The sequence below is a fragment of the Taurulus bubalis genome, assembly GCF_910589615.1.
Source record: "Taurulus bubalis genome assembly, chromosome: 5".
NCBI lineage: Eukaryota > Metazoa > Chordata > Actinopteri > Perciformes > Cottidae > Taurulus > Taurulus bubalis.
The window spans coordinates 18711391-18736012 of record NC_136593.1 but is presented as its reverse complement, the minus strand read 5'-3'; the positions used below and the strand labels follow the sequence as shown (position 1 = coordinate 18736012).

At 42.3% G+C, this 24622-nt stretch overlaps 2 protein-coding genes across 2 annotated transcripts; both read right to left on the bottom strand.

Annotated features, from left to right (window-relative positions):
* Positions 1–672: 672 nt before the first annotated feature.
* On the bottom strand, positions 673–9081 carry cdh27 (cadherin 27; the record flags this gene model as incomplete). Its single annotated transcript, XM_079218767.1, has 14 exons — positions 673–882; positions 1166–1249; positions 1572–1693; positions 1786–2001; positions 2078–2302; positions 2864–3006; positions 3193–3500; positions 3690–3872; positions 6587–6718; positions 7127–7290; positions 7374–7515; positions 7984–8133; positions 8320–8442; positions 9061–9081. 14 exons carry the CDS (start codon positions 9079–9081, stop codon positions 673–675), a joined length of 2223 nt encoding a protein of 740 aa, XP_079074893.1.
* Positions 9082–10696: 1615 nt separating this feature from the next.
* On the bottom strand, positions 10697–22019 carry LOC306737063 (dysbindin; the record flags this gene model as incomplete). Its single annotated transcript, XM_079218766.1, has 4 exons — positions 21894–22019; positions 11271–11426; positions 11034–11177; positions 10697–10950 (listed from the first exon to the last, which is right to left on the bottom strand). Exons 1-4 carry the CDS (start codon positions 21934–21936, stop codon positions 10697–10699), a joined length of 597 nt encoding a protein of 198 aa, XP_079074892.1. The 5' UTR covers positions 21937–22019.
* Between the last annotated feature and the right edge of the window lie 2603 nt (positions 22020–24622).

The window sequence follows — 24622 nt, the reverse complement described above, 5'->3', positions numbered from 1 at the left end:
CCTTCGTAATGTCCAAATTTAGGATAAGAGAATCCTTCTTGCCATGGCAAGGACATTTCCAGACTTGCAGCAAAGAAGAGTGCTCGTTGCTGTGCACTCTTCTTTGCATCAGTTGACAAGATGGGTCTACAATCTGTAATTCAAGAGCAAAAAGCTAAATGCAACTGAACGATTAAATTCACGTTATGCCCATAGGAAATACTGAACAGCTTAAAATAGTGCATGAAGGACTTTTCGGTTTTGTTTTTGTATGATGTATCAATAACGCGTTTATTTATAAAGCACATTTCACAGACAAAGGTCAAAGTGCTGTACAAGAGTCAAGAAAAAACATATATAAAAACCAGACTGACAATAACTGGGGCCAAAAACAATACAACAGTTCAAATTGTATTATTACCCGGGGCGAAGTATCTGACGCACTTTTTGTAGTTCATCTTTCATCACCAGCCTCATTTTGTAGTTTAGTGAAAGTATAGTTTGATTCAGAGCCCCGCGGTTGTCTTTTCCTAACTCTTAATCTCATCTGTCCTTGACTACATGACTTCTTCCATAGAGGTCAAGGAAACGAGTTTAGGAATAACATTGGACGATAATTAGACTTTTTGACCGCAGCCCTTGTATGGTTTCCAAAATGTCCGGTTTGTTTCACCGCTCAAGAACAAATGTTTGCTATGCATTGTTTTGTGTATCTGGTGTTTTGCAAATGGACGCCAGTTGCTTGAAGATGGGGCCCAAGTCTTCCATCGCTTTCTCGAACGAATCCTCGTCAGAAATGTAGATGTTGTCCAGCTCCGAGAGGGTGTCCGAGTCCCCCTCATCGGCGTAGAGGTGAGGCGGATACTCCAGTAGATCTTCCTTTGTCTCCAGGCGAGAAAGTTCCTGCAGGGAAGAAACGAGCAATGTCTTACTATAGTGATTATTCTGCATGCATGCGTTTACAGTGCCTTAGATGCCAACCTCAAGAAGTAGGCCTAGGAGAGCTGCATTGCTTGAGTTTCTTTTGTAGCGGAAATCCACTGTCCTCATGTCATCAATCTATACAACAAGTTTACGTAAGTAAGTTTATTCAGCTGCTTCCTCAAAGTAATAGAGGAAAGAGTGACGCAGGAATTATTTAAATTTATTTCAAACCGATATTTGACCTTTAATGAGTGCATATTACCTGGTTCAAGTCCACATTGAATTGGTAGGAAACGTTCTCCCTTCTGTAATCTATGAAGTATTTGTCCAAAGTTGTGTCCATATCCTGTTGAGGGACGGGAGCAACTGTGATAAACGACTAATTTTGACGACGGGTCACACAAACTCAAATAGCAGTCTTTCATTTTTTTTTTATCTTCAAAGATGTGTCCCTTGTAAAAATCTGAAGATTATTGTAATTTAATCAAACTTTGCAACATAATTTGCATATTTTCCCACCGTTGAAACTGTGCTGTCGTGTGTCTTATCAATGGAAAGTGCCAGGACACTGTTGGGTACCTTGAATGGGGGGAACAGTTACTGATATTTGCCTGAACACAAATCTGGGAAAGTGTCACAGGTTTGTTTGAGTGTTTTTAAGCAGCGACCTGGCAGTCTGTTCCAGGTGTCTCAATGTTGGATTCAAGGAGGGTTTCTCCAGAGGAATCACTGGTCTCTAAAGTGGTGAACTCTTCTTTGCAGGTGACAACGACCGCCATCAGTAGCAGAACTGTCAGCGAGGATGAGACCACAAAATCAGAATTGTGACACGACCGCAGTATCCTCTGACGCTAACTAAAAGGCAACAATTTAATTTCTTACACGGTAGTAAAAACAGCGAGGCAAACACGATGCCTATCGCTCCAGAGACGGCTTTTGTGGCCGTGCGGCTTCGGCAGTTGGACGTCACAGAGCAGTTGCACACGGCCACATTGAGGCTGTAAACGCCAAACTCTCCCTGCATGTCAGAGATCTTCAGATCAATTGTATGTGCGCCAGCCGGCACACTGGGCTCCTTCACCAGGCCAGCTATGTATCCTGTGATAAAATTAAATGATTGTTTTTTGTTTTATATATGCCCTAATATTTCACTTCATATCATTGCTGTCTCTACCGTATGAGGGATTCAGTTTCCATTTCCTGTTGACATCCCCCAGCAGTTCAAATGTGAAAGGCCCTCCGAACGGGTTTTCATCCAGGTCAAAGGCCGTGATGTTGGTGGTGATGGGGCCGTCAGACACGCACACATCAACGTGGTCCACTGATGGCTGAGGCGCATTGTCGTTCTGGTCAGTCACATGGATGTTCAGTGTGGCTGTACCTGTCAATGGTGGCATACCTGTCCAAGATGGAAAAAGACAAGAGTAAGAGTCTACAATCCATGCTAGCACCACTTGCACGAAGGTCAGTATGCTAACATGTTGACGTGAAGCAGGTATAATGTTCATACCATTTTCACCACCTTAGATCAGCATGCTAACATTTGCCAATGGGAAGTTTAGGTTATGTTGCTGGTATTTGGTCAGAAATGGAAATGTTGACCTGATGGTGGCGCCAGACAAAAAGGATCACCAGTTATTCCAAGTTATCTTTAAAGGGGTGTTTGAATGTGTTGGCAATCCATCCAACAGTTAAGACATTTCACTTAAACCGACAAATGTGAACCTCATGGTGCCGCTAGAAGAAAAGGCAGATAGTAACTAAAGTCAATTGGAGTGGGAAGTAATGAATTACATTTATTTCATGGAATAAGTGAAAACTTCGACGTGCTGGTGGCACAGGAGACATCCCTATAGCATGGCTAAAATAGTGTGACAATGCAGATTGGAATGAAACATTTCCTCAGTCATAAAAATATCAAATAATTGGTTTGTGCCCTTGTAGCAACACTGAGACTTACCATCGTCCACCACATGCAGTACAATGGTGTAGACACCGTTCACGACATGAGGAGATTCTCTATCTGGCGTCTCGGAAGTTGTGATGTCTCCTGTGTGTGGATCCACAGTCATCCAGCCAGCAGGGTCATTTCCTACCTTGTACCTGAGGACAAATACAGTTTGCTTTAGTATTGCCGATCCCAGACTAGAGCTCCCACATATAATAACTATGGCACTGGAATTTCGTCGAGGCCGTGTCTAGAGCTGTTCAAAATCAGGCTCGTATTCTTTTTTCGTTATCCTGGCGACAAACAAACCAACAAACCAGACCGTGAACGTGGCCTCTTACACAAAATCTCTTGCGTGACTGGAGTCGACATCCACAGCGGTCACCTTCTCCACCCAGGTTCCAATGGGTGCGTTCTCCTCCAGCATGGCTTCTTTGACAGTCGCACTGAACAGAGGGGGGTCGTTGGTGTCCTCAACTTCGATGATGACTTTTACAGAATGAGGCTGAGGCTCATCATTGCCTTTGCTGGAGTCAACTTTCCAGAGGCCAAATGGCGTCTTCTCCCTAACTTTACAGGAGAAATATGGCGCCTCATTTTCCACTGAAATGGTCAGCTCCACTTGTGCTCCCGCCTCAAAGTCGAATGGCTGAAATTATACCCTGGTTATGTTTAATTTTTCATTTATTGGATGTATCATTCATAAAGCAATAATTAAATTAAAGCACTTCAACAAGTGCGGGCAGACGTTCCGTGACAAGCACACATGTAGTAACTACATATCAGACTAGAGGTGGGTGTCACTGGAAGGTAAAGCATGCAGCTAAGCATCACTTACTTTTATGACCGTCAGGATTCCATCATTGGTGTCTAGGTCTGTCTTTATTTTAAAGTGCTCTCCATTGTCACCTTGAACGGTGTATTTGGCTCTCCATGCCCGGCTGTTTGTAGCATCTTTGTCCGAAGCATGCAGCCGAAGAGGAGAGGTCCCGATCTCATTTTCTTTTACTTTACCAGATCCCTGTGGGAGTACATTTAATTTAGCTGACGCTTATCCAAAGTGACTTATAAGTGCATTCAACCATGAGTACAAACTCAGAACAACAAGAAAGAAGAAAGTACATTTCTTCAAGAAAGCTATAAGTAAGTGCTACGAAAGTGCTACTTTCTTTGTTGTCTGAATCCAAGGTGCAGAGGTCAGGCAAAAGAAATCTGCCATTCTACTAAAATATAAGGGTAAAGTTAAGTTTGTTCGTTAGAGCTGCGCCTCGCCTGGAATCCAGAGGAGAGCAGGTGGCCGCAGCAGAAGGAGCCTTCAAAGTAAAAAAAAAAATGACTTCCTGTTAGTTCCGATCTTTAGGCTACTTGTAGGCCGTTTCTCAATATGCGTTCTTCTCTGTACTTGTGGACTCGTCATCAGTCGCGGCCCAAGTACTGTTCCAATTCAAAAGTCCGCTTCTCGCCAAGAACGGTGAAAATGCCCGGATGTGACTTGATCCGCCCATTTTACCGGGGATGCATCAGAGCAGACTTGAGCGTACTTGAGCGAGCCAATATCCCAGAATGCATTTCGGACCAGCAAACGGGGAACAATGACGGATGAGAAAACTCATAACTGAAAGTTGACATTCTACAAATATTATCGTTGTTGAGTCACAAAATTTAATTTGAGGATGTTTTCAGGCGAGAAGTTAGTTGCTTAAGCATCAAATCTGTGGTCGCTTTCTCAAGAATCGGCCGACTTAAAAAGATACGCCGACGAGTTGAGGTCCTGCTCGCGGGACCGTGAGCCCCGCAGCACCGGGCCGTCAGCACTCTGCTGCCCGCCGAGAGCAGCCTGATCTCGGCTGGACCTTTTGAAATGATCCGCTGACTCCGATGTCTCCATATCGATTAAACATAATATAATTCTGTTTCGAGGATTTAACAAGCATTATTTATTCACAGTCACAATCAGTTTGACTGAGGGAAAGGTTAAGGTTTATAACTTAAGATTTTAATTTAACTTTTACTTTGAACTACAGCGGAGTCTTATTACTTTTGACCGAATTGTTTGCAATTATATGTGTATATATAATACATATTTATAAACATATAATATATACAAGTATATGTGTATCTATATATATATATATATATATATATATATATATATATATATATATATATATATATATATATATATATAACACATTTATAAACCTATTATATCTACAATTATATGTGTATCTATATAAGTATTTCTATAAAATACATATTTATAAACAATATATATACAATGAGATGTGTGTATATATGTATGTATATATATATTACACACACAATATATATATATACAATGATATGTGTATGTCTGTGAAACAGTACAAAAAAAGCAGGGTTGTCATATTTTGTTTGACTGTAAAAATACTTTACAGTGAAGAATCAGAGTTACTCATGACAACAACAGCTGAGGTGGTGACGTCATCAAGTCAGCTGCTGTTCCAATTGCAGAAAGACCGTCCTGCGTTCTCCTGTCTTTGAGTCTGGACTCCCAAGTCCAGACTCCAAAAGTTCACAAGTCCGTACTTGTGTACATGGGTATTGAGAAACGGCCATGGTTTACAGATCACGTTTGGATTTATTCATGTGTGTATAAATATATATATTTATGTTAAAATGTGTGTAGCTGCAGCCTTTGTTCTTTTTATGTCTGCCTGTGAAATACATTACTACTGGTTTTGATATGTGTTGTATAAATACGATTTTGTATTATCAACCACACAAGATATGTTTTTAGATTAAACATGAGACTAATAGTCAACAATCAAGCTTTAAGTATTACAACTACATAAAATAAGAATTCAGTCAGATCTAAGAGCCAATCAGCTCTCTGATGTGGCAACAGCCAGACGTTTCCCATCATGCACTGGGCCACACAGTCGGGGGAGAGCTACTGCGGCACCTGGCTCTAAAATCGGCGGCCGCCTTGATCAGAGCAAGTCGGAGCAAGTCGGACACAAATCTACCCGGCATGCATTGCGCGCCGATCGCCGGCGATCGATTCTGCGCAGAACTGGCTCATCTCGAACAAGCCTATCTGGATAAACATAGCACTGAAAACAAGTTGTGTATATATTCCTATCTCATCTTAAAAAAATGTTTTTACAGTCATATATTCAGGTGTTAAACAACTATATATAATTGAATTACTGACAAAAGCATTTGCAAAACATTGCGTTGCCTTATTGAAAATAATTATACGACAAAGTGAAACTGAAAAAGGTTTTATATTTTCATGAAAGAAGTCATGAAAAATTCCTCTTCCATTTATTATCGTATCATTTCTTGCTTTATTTATGTCTACTTACCCATTTCTCTGTTTTGGTTTGTTTGCTCATAAGTCCCTATAGATAATCATAAGAATTCTTATTCTTATAATTATATATATTTTTGAAATAATGGGACAATTTATTAACCTGCTACATTCTTTTTTTTATTTTCATACAGTTTTTGAAAAATATATAATGTTTATAGCATGGCCCTTTTCTCCTGTCATTATAGAATTTCGAAGATTAATGTTTTGACTAAAACACGATCTGTCATATTTTCAAATTGCAATATGTCAAGTCTAACATGCACTCTACATCAGAATCATACATTAAAATTGCATGTGTATGGAAAAATATGTAGAACTGTGTGCTATAATCATTGTGTTGTTGACTGTTGTTGTTGCGAGCCAGAACAACTTCTTACTGTTTGTCCGCTGATGGTCGGGAGGTGGTTGTTGCCGTCCTCCACATGGATGACAACAGTGGTTGAACTGGACAGACTGACTACGTCACCATGGTCCTTGGCCTCCACCACCACAGTGAACATTTCAGCCACCTCAATGCAAGAACATTTAAAATTTGATTGCAGTTATAGTATACAGAACTGCTAATCCGGTCCTGGTACGTTTTTTTCTTTCTATAATGATCAGTGTATCTTGCGTTCCCAAAAAGTAGTGTGATCAATTTACACAATCAATATATTGTTCTGAATATGAATGCATCCATTAAATATGAAATATCAATATCATCCAGTCAATGATTACTAGATTAGACTACTCTTTTCTTTCTTTTTTTAAACTCACCCTGCTTCTCACATACTGTAAGTGTGTGTTTTAACATACATTCACATTCTCGTGAAGACCTTGCAGAACAGGACCAGCTAGTACAATTATATGCACTGTACAGTATGTACTGTATGTACAGTATGTGATATATATACTGCATGTACTGTACAGACACTTGCCTCATGGTCCAAACACCCTTTAAATGAGATTGATCCAGACTCATCAATGGCAAACTTGGTGTCTGGAGGGTTTGGAGCCACAGACTTGATTTCATAGTGGAATGTTGAATTTGGCGTCCCTCTCTGGTCTCTGTCATAGGCTACCACAGTCAGGAGCGGTGAGCCTGTTGGGAAATGACAAGTAATGAGTGCATTTATTAGACATTGTGAGAAGAAGAAAAAAAATTCTATTTACAATAGTGTTTACCTTGTGTTGTTTCTTCATCAACGCTGATTTCAAACAGATCCCTCTGAAAGCGTGGTGGGTTGTCGTTGATGTCCAATATGGAGATTTCAACTCCTAAGCTGTTCTCAATCGACAAATCAGTCTTTCTGGCCTCAAATTTTAGCTACGGATTGAAAGATATGAATCAATTGCAGTTGCAATACAAACAAATTAATGTGATTGAACAGTGTCTTAAGTTCTTCTGTGATGGGGAGTTCATTTTACACTGTGATCTGTAGGCTTTAGCTTCCATCTTTATTTATTTTTACCACTTTTCTCTGCTGAATCAGTTTGACATCTAGGATGTAGCCTTCAAATGCATAGACACATTTATTTATTTTCAAAAGGTTGATAACATTTTTTCAAGGAGTGCAGTTAGTGACTGTGTGTGCTCCACGTTAGCTCTGACGGCTTGACAGAGTTTCAGCGGGGGTGGGAATGCAGGGTTTGACCACTTTTCATTGTTTATTGATTCCAATACCAATATGACAGATTGTGCATCAGTGTGTCAAACTTGTGTCAAAGCAGTATATATATATATGAAAGGGGTTGTTTATAGATGTTGGAATGTTACAGTACATGCAAGCCTAACCTTCAGCATTGTCTTCTCCTCGTAGTCCACAGCTCTGTGTACAGACACGGTGCCAGTCTCCTTATGAATGGAGAGAACTCCTTTTGGCTCCTCATCCACTCCTTCCCCAAAAAGATCAAAGTATAGTCGATAGCTCCGCTCAATGTGTATCTGTAAGCAACAACCACTTTGCAGTTGGCTTTGTGTTTGCCATTTATTAATTTTCTTGATGAGATAACATGGTAACTGAATTGTTATAATCAATAGATCTATCAATTCATGATAATTGGTATTTGAGTTTATTCCATTGGCTATTCTAGCCTTAACTCTTTATTTGCTGACTGGATGGTTTCTCACCTTGCCCAGCACATAAGGGAAGGGTCCTGAAAGCCCCTCCTCAATAGAGAACGAGCCAATGATCCAACCCCTTCTGTGACGGCCCAGCAGCTCTGAGCATGTTGCACTTGAGGAATAAAAAACCTGTAAAACAAGCAGCCAAGCAAACCTGAAGCACGGGGTCTTCATTGTGAAACTTCTAAAGAGTGTTTGTTTAAAGGAGGAGTTCATCCTTTTTGTCATTTCTCGAATTAGCAGTGATAGTTTTTAAAACGCGTGCAGCTATGTTGGGAAACCAGTTCAGAATGGACACTAACAGACATTTCAGAAAGGATTATGTCACAGTGGGATGCTGTACTTTGCAACTCACATTTTAACGTACAGGGTATATTTATTTATTGTATAAAAGAGGTCAATTTTACACCACTGACTCACTTAAAGACCTACACGGAAACTTGAACTTAGACTACAGAGTGATGGAAAACAATATTGACTGGAAACCAAGGTAAAAAAAGTGACTGATGTTTATAGATAATCCAAATAGTGTAACCCTATACTTATTATTATTATTGTTATTATTGCATCATTTCAAATCATATTGTGTCACACTTTCACTCACAATTGCAGAACAAATAATATTCCTTTTTAAGTAACACTTACTTCAATCAGAAATAAAACAGCTATACAAATGAAGTAATAGATATAGTAATAAACTTGAATTGGAGTGTTTTTAAAAGACCTGAAGTCTGTGTTGCTACTTACCAGGAGGAAGAAGCAGAGCATGGTGCTTGTTTGGTACATCCAAATGTGAAAATGTACGAGGACTGCGAAGGGAGACAAGATCCTGCCCCCTCTGCTTTACACACCCAAACACAAATAAAGATATTCACAGGTGTGTGTGTGTGTGTGTGTGTGTGTGTGTGTGTGTGTGTGTGTGTGTGTGTGTGTGTGTGTGTGTGTGTGTGTGTGTGACCGACCTCCAAAACGTCACTGTTTGCTCATGCTGGTTTCTTAGGAATTGAACAACGAGGTGAAGGGTTTTTTCAAACACTGCCCTACAGGTTCTGTTTGTTGCGTCCTCAGGCTTCTGTGTAATCAGCCGAGCTCTTCAAACACTTTGCAATAACAAGGAACTGTTTGGATAATTATTATCTTATCGGAATACATGCTGAAACATGAATAGAAACAGGTGAAGGGTTTTTTCAAACACTGTCCTTTAGTCACTGGGACACCACATGTCGTATCAACTGTTTTGTAAAAGACTGATCGGTAGATCTTTTCACTCTTCCTATATTTGATTCATGTGATTCAACATACATTTTATGGTCTCAGCACGTGAAAATTGTTTGCGGCTCTTCATGAGGCCGCCCTACAGTTTGTAGCGTCCTCAGGCTTCCGTGGAATCAGCCGTGCTCTTCAAAACAGTAATAATCAGTAACTGTTTTGTTGATTATTAGAAATGCATGAATTAATCTGATTGTTGGATAGGCGATAATTTGGGTGCTCTGGTTTCTGCCTACTGGCCAGAACTGCTGCCAATCAGTTTGTGGATATGATTGTGTGATGTGATGATGTTTGATGTGCACAGTGAAGCAGGTGTGTTTACGTTCAGATGTACCAGGGATATGTGTGTTTAGGTGCGTGTATGTGTGCAGACATCTGGCTCGGCGAAATGAGGTGACCTCTTTTTTTTTATTTTTATGTATTTTTTTTCCTATACTCTAGGTGGGTGTACCAGTGGGAGGGGTGGGTATGTTGTATGTTTGTCAAGAAAAAGATGGAAGTGTCAGTTGAAATGCATGTTTGCCATGTTATGTGTCTACCGACATTTCCAAATCAAAATAAATCAAAAAACAAAAAAAGAAATGCATGAATATGTTTTCCTCTCTTTCTTTATTGTTAAAACAAAGAAACCTTGTTAGAGATTCATTCAAGATTGTAAAATTCAAAAACTGTGAACTTTGTATCGACAGGACAATGTATTGCTTTTAATTACAGAACTTTTAACAGTGTGAAGCGTTCTGTTGACAAATTGACCTCAAGTCACCCAATTATCATTGTATTCTTCAAGTCACTGCTTTACTGCCCTGGGTTGTCTTAATACTGTACAAAATGCATCATTTATAAACAAGAAATCCTGTGAGATCAGAAACCGGGGAGAAAATCGTATCTGTCAAAAACATACCAAAACATAAATGGAATGAGTAAATCTCCATATTTAAGTTCACGGTCTCCACCTCCAAAACAGACACAGCACACAACTCGCAAGTCATAGGAAAGGTTGTGTGTCGCGGCTGAGGGGCCTCTCTCAACAGTTCCTATCCCAAAGTCCAGTCCTGGCTGAGGTGTCTATACCACGCTGCAGGTGGAGACCTATTGTGGAGAGGGAGGATCCTTCCTACGAGGATGGAGTCTGACTTTTCACACTCTCTATCTCCGGAGGCACGGCTCTTCGCTTGACTGTGTTGGTGTGCGTTTCCTCGTCGTCTGATCTGACAATGGGGGCGTCTCCTCCGTTGGCATTGGTGGTCTGACTGTCAGAGGAGGAGTTTGAAGACGTGGAGGACGTGCGGGACTTGGCATCAAGACCCTCGAGGACGTGTCGAAATAGTCCATTACTGATGACTTCGTTGTTGTTGTTGTTTCCTTGGACTGTGAGTCACATAAAAAAGATGGTTAGGGATGTAACTACGCAGCGCTTCTTGCAACCTCTGCTCTGTTTCTGGTTTCCATACCTGGCAGCGGGGAGGTCAGCACCCCCTCTTCTCCCCCAGAGCTGAAGAAGACATCCAAGGTCTCCTGGTCAGAGATGTCAATCAGCTCCATCTGGTCCAGCAAGTCCACGTTCACCTCCATGGATGAGATGCTGCCAATTGGAGCTGCAGGAGAGGGGAAACAGTGAAATGATGTGCATCTGGATATGAGTGTGCATTTGTGCATGGTTTTACAAAAATGACACCATTCCGACTCACGCCTCTTGTAGTCTCGGATACACAGGTGCGCCGAGGACAGGTAGACGTCCACGTCGTGCTGGAAGACTTCCTCGAAGAAACGCTGTCTCTCTCTCAGCTTCAGCTGCTGCTGTGCTGCGTCCACATCTGGAAGCCTCTGGCCTCGCTCGGCCTCCGCTGGCAATCACAACAGGAAGGATATGAAGTTAGAAACCAGCTCAGGGAGAGTCTACCATCTGATACTAGGGAGCAGCATTCCAGTCAAGCACCATACAAGGAGATTTTTAAACCAGTCCCTTCTCTCTGGACGTGTGTGTGCTCGGCAGTGAGATAACATGGTGTTGCATAATATGACATATAGTCTGAGGCCTATTTTACAGTCACTCAGGGGTCAAATGTTGGCAGCCAGAAGGGGGAGCCATTGAGCTGTAAGTGAGAGACATCAGGAGGTGTAATCCCCTTTGTGTGGATTTATGGAGAGGGAATGAAAAGTTGGTCACCTACAGTATATCTCAATTATGAAACGATATTGTTGATCAACTGTTTCCATTTTCCACTAAACATCCAATGACAAGCTGCTTTTTCAGTCTTTTATCAGGACGCTAATAAAGCAAGCTTGCCAAGTTCACACTATACTAGCTTGCACATGTATTAAATGTCCACAGATCCACAAATTTATTTGCAAAAGCAAGCTGCCAGGTCCTTTACTAAGTTAATCTTGTCAGAGAAACCATACGGCCCCATTTTCCCCCTCATCAGCGCATCATTGCAATAAAGCTGAGTGCAAGTCCAATGTGTGCGAGTGGATGGGTGAACTGCAGCAGTGTGACTTCAAAAGGAAGGAGGAGAGGGGGAATGCTGGACTATAAATGTCTGACACTATGAGTGCTCTTTTTTTCCACTGTGAATGAAACCACGCTTGAATTGAGTCTGAAGATGCGTCAAATCGCTAAGCAGTTCCTTTTTTAGTGTGACTCGTTAACTAGTGAGCCTGGGAGGGTTTGGTAGGTGGACAGAGCCAGGCTAGCAGTTTCCCCCCTGTTTCCATTTTGTATGCTAAGCTAAGCTAAGCGTACTATGTCCTGGCTGTAACTTCATATTTACCTTACAGACATGTGATATATCATTCTTCTTATGTAACTCTCGGCATAAAAAGCAACTACTGCGTATACTCTGAGTGTGCACTGATAAATGCTGCAGTCTTTTATCTCCACCAGGCGCCATCCTGGAGTGAGGTTGTGTGTTCGGTCATGTGTGCACATCCGTGACTGAGTGCATGTGCACCTCTGTGTCTGTCCGTGGCTAATCTGGCATCCTGTTGCAGAATACTATACAATATGTTTTGGTGGCCAGTTATGGGTGCATGCTCTGCGAGCTCTCATGATTGGTGTGACTCACAATTTCTCAAAACACCTTTTTATTACTTGTTTTATTTACTGTCATTGACTGCCTGCTTACCCCTCACTCAACACTCTTAACCGTCCCACCGGCCGTTAGGTGCCCTGAGTTTAAACACAACTGATTGAGTCACCGACTAGGTACTAGTCTGCGATCAGACACACGGTGAAGGAAACACTTTTGGACGCTGTGTTTGGCTAACGCAACTACCGAGTACCCTTCGGCCGCTGCTCTGCGACTCACTTTTATTGTTGTTGTTTTTCTACATTTAGTTTGGATAACAGCTAACGGAACTACGATTGAGCACACTGTTCCCTACCTCACCCCCAAATGACTTGCACTGGTTGTATTCATTCAATCACACATGACAGCAGTGGTCGTTGCTGACACGTTTGGTGGAGATCTCTGTTCTACTGAATGCACCTTTCTGGTTGTAAAGTCCATTTTTATTCTGTCCCCTCCTTTAGTTTAGAACTGATGTGTTGCATGAGTCATTAGAGCAGTGTCTGAGTTTTGAGGAGATATTACAACCTGCAGTCAGGGATTGAACTAACTGGATGAGGTTTTCAAGCCATGTCTAAACTGGGAATAATGTGAAGATTATCCCACCGGTGTTGACAGCAGCAGTCACAGCAGCTCTATAAATACACAGCACTGGGTGATGAAAAGCAGAAAGACATTCAGTGCAGAATGTTAATGTTTACAATACCAGGAAAAGAAAGGATTTCAGGGTTTGTGTCTCTGACAATATGAAGAGACTCCTTTTGAGACATCCTGCCTCATAATGCCTCATAATCCTCTACAGCCATCACTTAAAATAACCACTGCAGTCAGGATAAAGCTGCAAAGTTGCCTCAAAGCAGCAACAGGTTGCAATCCTCGGAGCGCTGTGTCAGCGCAGTCCTCCACACGTCGTGTCCACGCGTCTGTGCTGACATTAGGACACTCGCCTGTCACTGCAGCTCTGCTCTGCCCTGTTTGACACGAGGCCTCCTGGGTGCAGGGACCTGCTGGCTCTGGGATCAGACCAGCAGACAGCTTTGGATGGGAGGAGAAGTAGAGGACAACTCAAATCCCAGGGTTGAACCGGCTGACTGCACCTATGGGCTTACAGTATGTGTGTGAGACGGAACCCGGAAATATAGACGGGGATTCCCAAAAGACCATAAGCACAAATCTACAAGCTAACTGACAGCAAAAAGTGATGAGTTGTCAATATCTGCCCTGACACAGTTATCATAGTGTAGATGTGTTTGGCTCAAACTATTGAGCTGAACTAACAGATGCAGAAGCATCAATGTGTCTTTTGTATGATCCTGTCAATGGACACATTGTCAGTGATCATAACATCATAATCATAAGTGTTTTAGCTTGATGTCAATAGTGTTTATCAAAAGTGCTGTGCGGCCTGACTGGCTAGTATTGTTTTTAATCAGCACAATCAATAAAACTATCTGATAAACCATCATGTCTTTCTCTGGCTTGTCGGACAAGTTCAGATCCTTCTGCGCACGAAACTGCTCCTCTCCCCCGAATTCATCCTCCTCCCTCCTCTTCATCCCAAACAAAAATTACATGTATTTCCTGTTCTATATGGACATTGATGCTTTCTACTGCATACCACATTTTAGAGAGCAAAACATATTGACAAAGATCCAGCTTCTCTTATTTTAACGGGATACCTTCCAGTTTGAGGCCCTGCAAGAAATCTATTTGAAAATAATAATACTAATAAATAATAATAATAAAATTGGTGGAACAGAGACTGAGATACTATTATTATTATTATTATTATTATTATTATTACCACTACTATTTTGCTCCCTAGTATTGGTCAGGTTCTAGAAATCCTGGAGCCTATGATAACCATAATGCCGCTCAATGGCATCTTTCATTTGAGTCTCCCTGCTTGGTAAATATCGAATATCTTTAAAATTTCACAGCCCTAATTTACAACTGAGTCTTTTCTTTTTACTTGTAGTCTGCAAACCCAGGATGAGATAATCCCGATCACATCACCATAGAGTCTTTTCTGAAAGCTTAAAAGAGTTTTAGCATTGTACTTCTAGAACTTTGTGGGAGTCAAAAAACAAAAAGGATCAAACTCGACGCAGCAGAACCAGAGACATTGTCTTTTTCGTCTCCCTTTTTCACAACCTGCCTACATTACCCACAATTCAACTTCAACATTGAACTTGACAGCCTAGTCGGATATTTAAGTATGTTATGAAAACATTAAAACATTAGCCGTCTGGTAAACTCACTTCTTTCTAACTCCACATCACCAGATTGTTTTTCGCCTTCGAACTTCCGCCCCAACTGACGCTGACTCAAGTGACATCTCTTGAGGCAATGTATCAGATTTGGAGCAGCTCCCTGTGGAAACCTGACTTTGATGTGTAAAATTGGCGCACTTCACCCTCTCAAGTCATTTCCACCACTTCTCTTTACCGAGCAGACACAGAAAGTCTGTGTAGGAGGTGATGTGATTAAAGGTATGCAATGAGGGAGTCGGTCACATGGGACGACTGCTCTTTAGGAGCTGCAATCTTCCACGAGAGACGTCTTTCTGGCGGTTTGTGTTTGCAGCATTCCTGTGTCTTACTGTAGACGTGGGAGGTCGTGTGAGAGTGTGACACGTCCCCTCTTCTTGCACCGTTGCACAATCAGAAACAACGTATTGTCTGCAGGGTCTTTCGGAAGCAAAGGGGGCAGCGCTGACAAAGCAAGACGTCAGTCACAATCAGGAGCTGCATGTTTGAATTGGGAGTCTCGATGAATAGAGCTCCTTGTTTTAATGTGACCAACCGAGGACGTCGCGTCAGACAAAACACTGGATCTGCACTGGATGAAAGACCATCCTCTCTTTACTTCTCCAAAGAAGGGCAGACGGGCCCCCCCCCTTCACCCCCTCCGCTCAGTTAAACACTGATTGATCACAGCATTGATTGTTTCCACTTAAAGGCTTAGGCCTGTGGTGGAGCTAAAGGTTAGCTACGGATGCATATCCTCACATTGATTTTTCTTCCCTATCGAGTTCTTTTTTCCATTGAATCACCTTGATCGATGCGGCTTCCCTGGCCGCGGACGACCCCGGTGACCTCTGATTAGTTAAACCGCTCACACGGGAAATACGTCTTTCACAAGAAAGACTTGATGAGATCACAAGATCAGTGCGCTAAAGCCAAATGTCTTTAGTCTCACGCCACGAGATGTCTGAAGGGCCTGGGATTGTTTTCTTTCAATTCTTGTCTTTATGCCTTTATTTTATTATCATACCTTTCCTTCTTTTTCTTTCCTCGTCTTCCTTTCTATATCTTTTTTAATTCTTGTTGTCTTTATTTCTATTTCTTTCTGTATGTCTTTCTGCCTCTCTTTGACTTTCTCTCTCTCTCTTTAAGTTTTTCTGTCTTTCATTCTCTCATTTCCTGTCTCTCTTTTTGTCTTTCTTTCTTGCTGCGCTTTTATTCTTCTGTCTTTTCTTTCCCCACCTTTCTGTCTCTTTCGGTCATTGTCCCTGTTTGTCTTCTCTTTATGTTTTTTTGTCTCTGTATTTATTTGTCTCTCTATCTATCCTCCTTCCTGTTAAACTTTCTTTTTTTCTGCCTCTCTCTCTCTCAGTCTCGCTCTCTCTCGCTCTCTCTCTGTCTCCCGCTCCATCCTCTCTGTCTCTCCCCCTCCTTCCTTCCACTGTGTCCTCTGAGTCCTCCGGGACTGAAGAAAGAAAAAGGTCATGGGTTCAGACCCAGTTGGACATGCAGAATGACTGGAACAGACAGAAAGATAGAGACGGGCAGAGCGGGCCTGACGCGTATGTGGGCCACTCTCCAAATAAAGACAAACCCAGATCCCCCGTTCAGGAGGCAGAGAGAGAAAGAGCCCATTCAGAGCCAGACAAAGGCTCAGATGTAAGGGAACGGGACTGGCCTGCGCTCCTTAGACATGATGCCATTTACAGGAAATCGCTTTGGATTTAGCCAAGGGTGAATTTGCCTAGACTCAGCCTTTAATTAATGTGTTTAGTTGCGTTGCATCCTTCAATAAAAGGTTCGTTAAATTCCTCCTTTTTTGCTTGATATCAAAATTGCTAAAACTCTGTCGTGACTTCTCGGCAGATATAAAGCATCATCCCCCACATGATCGCCAAAGCTCTACCGTCTTCAGCTTGACTATCCATCTATATTATACTCAAAAAGACGCACACAAATGCTAAGAATCAGGTCACTTTCTGTCTCTATTTATCTGAGTATCATGTGCTTCTTTCCACTGTCACGTTGTCAAGGATGGGACCCTGAAACGCTGCTTTTGAAGCACCGACTGCACAAACGGCAGAGGCAACGCATTGATCTAAAGGCAAAGTGAAGGAATAGCAGGAGGGCTCAGTGTCGCTAACAGGCTGCCTCTAGCCCATCACTGTGCAAAGTGAAAATGTGAGCTCACTGCCCTGCTCCCCTGTGAAGGGGAATGAGAAGGTCAGGCCAGAACAGAGAAGAGAAAACTGCCTCTCTAGAGGATCCAGTTGTTTTTACATTTGTTGGTTGAAGGAGAAGCTCTGGCTATAACTCCTGAGTGTACACAAGTTAAAGAGAAACCCCATTGGGAACCATCACTACCTCCTCTGCTTTAATTATGGAGCCTGAGGCCATGTCCACGCAACAATGTTTCCGTTATAAAAGGTATATCTTTTGCTACGTTTAAACTGAGCGTCCACACTACAAGCTTTGAGTATGGAGTTTAGAAACGCTCTCGAGGATGGATACGTTTGAACACTCCGGGACTACGTCCTATCATTTCAAATACGATGCTCAAACGCTCCTGTGTACGAAGATAGTTTTTGTTTTAAAACAAAAACGTATTCATGTGGATGTAGCCGAACTATCCAATTCAAGGCTTTTTCTAAGAAGTGGTTTCCATGTACAAATGGATGAGGTCATCCCTGTTTAAATGGCTGTGGTGATGGTGTCGGCACAACAAAAAAAGACATTTATAAATTCTGAACTAAATAAATGTTAAAATCAAACAAATTAACAAGCGAATATGACACTGTATGCAATTTTATTTACCATAGATGGGTTCTCCATTTCGATGACAGAGAGAGAGAGAGAGAGAGAGAGAGAGAGAGAGAGAGAGAGAGAGAGAGAGAGAGAGAGAGAGAGAGAAGGGAGTGGGTGGCTGCAAACACAGAAAGGCAGCAATAAGAGTGAGGAGGAAAGTTGAATGGAGGACAGGAACACTTAAAGGAAGGTTAAAAACGTAGAGGATGTCTTAAAAATATCGAAGGATTGACGGGATACAGGTTAGCTAAAAGTTAGTCAAGGCAAGGGTGTGGGTTATAGAGATGGAGAGGATAGAGAGAATGAATTCTGAATGGGCTCATTAGTTAAAGAGGATGTCTTGTTATTTTTACCGAGAGTCTCTTCCGTATATCTTCCGGCACAACAATGGCCCCAACAACAGGCTATTAACAGTCTCCATCAGTCATTAGTGGATCAGTCTCGGGCTGCAACAGTAATTAATGGCTTCTCAGTGAAGAATGGTAGAGCGTCTGTTTGGCTACAGGTACAATATTTATCCGGCTCTAACAGCGAAAACAGAGCTGCACCCATGATTGCAAAGTGCTAATTTATCGCTAACATCACCACATCCTGGTCAGCACACCCTGAGAGTGAAGTTACTCCTCCCACGTTACACTTTTCTATTTTCTCGTGCCTCTTTGACATTGCTTTGCTTGTGTCTTTTCTTCTGTTCGCAGAGCACATGGTGCTTGGAAATAAAGTGGAACAGACAAGTGGCCACACTCGTAAAAATGGACGCTTATATCTTTGGAGACGATGCACTTGCGCTGTCTCACACTTTTATTTTGGGTTCCTATAAAAATCCCAATCTCCTTCCAAAAACCTGCCACTTACTGGGCTCCAGTTTCAAGGGCCGTAAATAATTCATGACAGCAGTTGATGCGTGTCTGTCCAGTCTGGATCTCAGCGAGTGCATGTGCAAGTTCATCTGCGTATTAGATCTATCAGTTTTCGTGGGGACAAACAGTGTCCAGCCCCGTCAGCCCAGTCCGTCAGGACAACAATGACATCAGTGTTAACCCTCTGCTTCCTTTCCCGATGCCTGGATTACACCCAGACGGACAAAAGGACAGTTTGTAGGTCAGTGTCCTTTCCCACTGTCCTCCATAAGCCCACGAGCAGGACGCCATGAGTCCTGATCAACACAGTAGACCTCACCCGCTGACAAATCGGTAGCACTTTATAATAAGTACACACTATTTAGTATTAGTAAAGCATGAATAAACACTGAATTCATCATTTATTTTTCAAAGTATGTAAACCCAAGCTTATTAATCAAGAATTATCTCTTATCCCTCTTATCCAGACTAACTATTAATAAACAGTATTGAATAAAATCAACATGTACTATTATTGAAGCAAGCCAACCACTTAATGTTCAACGCTCTGTATGGACAAGATAATGAATGCTAAACAAGCAAAATTAAACAGCTCTCTATACCGAGAGGATTGATCATCATAGAAGCCTTATTATGAAGAAAATGGTGTTAATTGGTTTTTCCTTATTGTTACAGTAAAAAAGCAACGTGCATCTGGAGTGACGACACTGATGACTAAATCTGTAATTACACTCCAACATTGAGTTATCTCGTGAAGGTTAGCCGGGTACCTCCTCTCTGTACGGCTCAGGGCTCCCACACATTCCTGTCCCTGGATCAGCTGTGAGGCCGGTTAAAGCTATTTTCACAGGATTGTTTGCTTCGACTCGACACAGAGTCTCAGACGCGTCTCAGACGTTTGCTGAGGTTGATCAGGGTACAGTATCCAAACCAGATTACATCTGAACTTAAACTTAAATGTGGCTCTAAGAATCATTCTGACTTCATGCTTTTGTAATTATTTTATTTTTCTTGATTGCATTTTGGGAAATGTATAAATGTGCTGTGACTGCACTAAAATTCTATTTCTTCTTTATTATTTGGTGATTTTTTATTGGATTATACTTTGACAGGTTATATTTTCCTTGCACACCCACACAGGCGAATAATATAAACGTATTGATTATAGCAGCTTTAACTTCCCACCTTTTTCGTCTTGTTTAGTTTTGAGAATCAGAAGAATGATGCAACGCCAACGCCTTGTTGAACAAACTCCAAATCATTACCCGACCACACAGAGGGTTCAACAGTGAGTAGATAGATGTGTTAGAGGAGCTGGTCTTTATCCCCAGAGCTGCACCGTTGAATTGATGAGAACCTTGGAAAGCCATCTCCCACAGCTGTTCAATATAATCATACACAAACACACATGGAATATATTTAGCCACATGTGACATGCCACACAGCATTGTTTATAATAGAATAACCTGTGTATTTTTTGCATGTATGCTTTCCCCACATTTGTAAGCATTAGTATTAACACTTCTTTGGTTGAAACAACTGCGACCTAATTGCTGGAAATGTGCAACTCTAATCATGGCCAATTGCTTTAACAAGGAAAGATATCAGCCATCAATATGTTTCACCCTTTACTGTCTTTAATTTTCCCATATAAAGATGTTGTTTCAAAGCCTTGGCCTTGTATGCACTAACTTTTTGTTTGGGAAGTAATGTATTCTGAAACTTGTTATTTGTTGGTTGTAAAATGTGTAAATTAAATATAATAAAAGTGTAATTTAAAGCTGCTATAATAAGTAATTTTACAATGAATATGTAATGTGAAAGGGGTCACTCGTTGTGTTTCCCTCAGCTCTTCAGAGCTCTTTGAGCTCCCCTGTTTTGGTTCAACACTCCCAAAGAGTTGTTTTCTGCTGTTTGAAGCAGGTATCTTAGCAAAAAATCCCCTACCCAGCAGCACCAAACTGACAAAGTTAGTAACTAGCTGGTGAACACTAGCAGCATTTAGCTGCTAAATAACCAGGTACACTCAGGAATTGGTTGAGACCAAAAACAGAGGTAAAAAAGCATAAATATTGGACTTACACATTCATAAAGGAGGTACAAAAAGAAGTTGTTCAATTGGGTTCCATTTGTATCCCTATAGCTCTGACATTAAGCTCCAATGACTAGATGGCAGAGCAGCACAGCAGATATACACACTGCATGGATAATTCAGAGGGCGATCCATTAAAGGTACTGACGGTACATGTTATGGATTTTTACCTCACTAATTTGCTCATTAAACAAAATCTCCTTATTCCGATCTGGGTCAAGTCAAAGGGGACTGCGCTAAGAATACATGGAGGATAGGAACAATTCCTTCTGCACCCAACACCCTGCTGTCTGTAACATGCTCTCAGCAGCTGGCCGGCCCTTCACTCCACAGCACACCGGTGCGTCGCTCTCTGGCACGGACCCACAATAATCAAAATGTGACAGAGCAGACTGTAGAGGCTCAGAGGCCCTGTGCAGAGCAACAGATGGGGGACGTCTTTCTCTGGAGTCGCAGCCCTGATCCTTTTTAGCCTCTGTGAAATCAAAAACTGATCTCACTGGGACTAATTCAATTTCAGTCCTCGTGCGTTCCATCTGGGTTGGTGTGTCTGTGGAACAAGCTGCGATGAGATCTGTACGCACAATGCCATTAGAAATAAGAGATCTTTGTCTGGAGCCCTGTGGTGGCCCTAATCCAAGGCTGCTGCTGCTGTGTGTGTGTGTGTGGGGGGGGGGGGGGATGCATCCCTATTCACTTGGTATTAGTGGTATATTACTCAGGGTGATGATTCAACATTCCTGTCAGATTTTTGTCCGGTGCAGCAATTGGACCGTTCACTTCAGGCAACATCAACACAATGGCAGCTATTTAACACCCTGGCTTCTACGTTATATCTGACACACACACACACACACACACACACACACACACACACACACACACACACACACACACACACACACACACACACACACACACACACACACACACACACACACACACACGTGGAGCAGTAAATACATTTGGTGTCCATCATGAATAAAGAAAAATGTGTGTGTGTGTCTCTGTGTGTGTGTGTGTGTGTGTGTGTGTGTGTGTGTGTGTGTGTGTGTGTGTGTGTGTGTGTGTGTGTGTGTGTCTGTGTGTGCGTGTGCGTGTGCATGTGCCTGACAACCAAATATGGAGAATCCTCGTTCTCCTCCCCGCTCTGCATTTGGATGAATGGAGCTCCATCTCAAAATATCCATCCGAACTGAAAAGATGACTACATGCTAAGAAAGTTTTGAAGATGACTCACAGGGCAGGCGTTTGCTGTGAAGGTTGGCTGACGAGGCGCTCATGTTGCCGGATAGTTGTGGAACACGAAAATAATCAATCGAGAGATGATGATCAAGTGAGAGTTCAGCAGAGAGGCTGCCGACCATCTCCCACGCCCTCTGCTCACTCCGACTGCTCCAAGGTGACTGATGCTCGCTGCTGTTCTCCCTCCCCGCTTCCCCCGCTTTGCCTCGCTGGACTCTGAGCCACTTGGATGAGGCGAGAACAAGTTTGTGGCTTTGTGGAGCCGACCAGCTGACCAATGACAGCGAGGAGGGAGGAGCCGAGGGGAGCCGGAGGAGAGGATCGAGAAAAGGGAAGGGGGGGATTTTATGTAACGGAGTGGAAAATACTAAAGAGAGACAGGCACATGCCTTTGTTATTTTTGTCTTCTTACACCCTCTCCTCCCTTTCCTTCTGTCTCTTGTCCCTGGTTCCTTTTTTTGGTTACAAGCTCACTTTTAAGTGTCACCTTCTGGGTCAGGTTATGTCACATGTCAAATGTCAAATCTCAGCTGACAACAAGCGGACAACAAGTATGCCTTTCATTATAACTCACTGGTTTAATTATAACTTTCATTATAACTCACTGGTTTAATAATAATTGGAACTGATGCCCACACAAGTTGATCCTTTCAGAATAATACATACTGAGCATGAGAGATTAATATTACAGTCAAATTTGGAAACAATGTGCAATCTATTTTTTTGCCACAAAAAGCTAGTGGCAGTAGGTATTTCTGTGTGATGGTTTGGTGTCTTTTTAAATGAATATCCGACAGAAATATAGTCGGATATTCAGATATTCATCTAAAAAGACACCAAACCATCACACAGAAATACCTACTGATTTCACATTAGAGCGAACATTCAAAATCAATCAGACGGTACCAACAAAACTCAGTTTTGTGTGTTAAAAACTTCCCTCAGGACATCATTTCCAAATGGTGAGTAGAAGTAGATTACAGATACTGTGTGTCTGAGACACCATCTAGTGGACAGCAGATGACACTTCCAGGTCTTCTCAGTTGCATGGCCGATTACACAATGTTTGCATGCAGCAGTTTCACAGAGCATCATTACATCATTACCTCTTTCCAAAACACTGCATAGGCAATCGAGAACCTTTGAGAGTGTGCCGTGCCTCCATTGCAAGCCTAAAAAGATGTTGTTGTGAATCATTGCAAGAATCTGTGTGTAAGAATCTGCAACTTTGATCAACAGAAAATGCTTCTTCTTTTTTATCCATGGCACATAGATCTTCACATGGGGCAACACATTAATAACAAACCTACGTGCATAAACACCGACACTTTCACTACCGAAACTCACACTGTGCCACGCTGAAAAGTGAAACTCCGAAGACGGGCTGCAATGTAGCAGTTGGGAAGTGGTGGGAGTGACTGCCAATTTCTATCCAGAAAAACACACTCAAAACTGTAAATGTCAGCGGCTGTGATGGTTTACCCTAAATATGCTTGTTGTATATAGCGTGTGTGTGTGTGTGTGTGTGTGTGTGTGTGTACTTCCAAAGATAAAAAAGACTGAGATACAGAGAGAGAGAGAGAGAGAGAGAGAGAGAGAGAGAGAGAGAGAGAGAGAGAGAGAGAGAGAGAGGGCAGAGGAAGCCTGATGTGACTCAAAGTGAGAAATCCTCTCCACCTCAAAGTAGATTATGCGTGGGCTTCCTCATGACTGGGGGTTCACCTGCTGAGGCCGTGCAAAATCAATAGCTGAGAACTGGGCTGCTGCGCTGCCGAGGCCAGCCATGAAGCGAAAGCCAAGTTCTCTTTCTTGTGTTTTAAAATGAGATGAAAGGGGGAAGCAAGAAAGCAGGAGAAGAAATATATAGAAAGCAGACAGGCAGCAGTATGTGTGTGTGGAGGGGGAGGGTCATGATGTCTGAATAACCATGAAAGGCCTTCATGCTTAATGCTGACCTTTGAACACTTTGCTCAAAATGCAATTACTTGCCATTTTCAAAGCATTCACAGGGTTAGGTGTCGCGCTCATTCAGGATGGAGCATAATTAGTCTTCACACTCAGGTGAGAAGGAACATCAGAAGGATTTCACAACAAGTGAGGGCTATTTTCTGTCCCATCGCAGATGTGATAGCAGAATTTCTTCTTTTTTTTGCAATCCTCCTTTTTCCTTTCTTTTGCTTGCGCATGTGTCCACACTCTTTAGTCTAAAGCAACGGTTTACCGTCCTCACTCCGCCAGGCAAAGCGCCAAAGCCATCAGGCAGTCATACGCCTACCATCAGATGAGGAGTTGCACAGCAGTCTCATGTCTAATTATACACCCAACAACAGAGAGCTGTGGAGCGAAGGAGAGAGTGTGTGGAATATGGAGAGAGGAAGAGGAGTGTGATTACGAATGGAAGAGAGGCTGAGAGTGCTACTCAGCCACAAACACAGGGTGGGCCAGTTCAGATGAGAGAAGAGAGAGAGAGAGAGAGAGAGAGAGAGAGAGAGAGAGAGAGAGAGAGAGAGAGAGAGAGAAGTAAAAGTAAGAGAGGGAGGCACATCAAATCTGTCTGAGAAAGGTTAACAAGACTGACTGACTGACTGACTGAGTAGAGTGGGAGTGTAAAATGTAAAGGCGAGTAGGAGGGAAGAGAGAGGGAGAGAGAGAGAGAGAGAGAGAGAGAGAGAGAGAGAGAGAGAGAGAGAGAGAGAGAGAGAGAGAGAGAGGGGAACGGGAGAA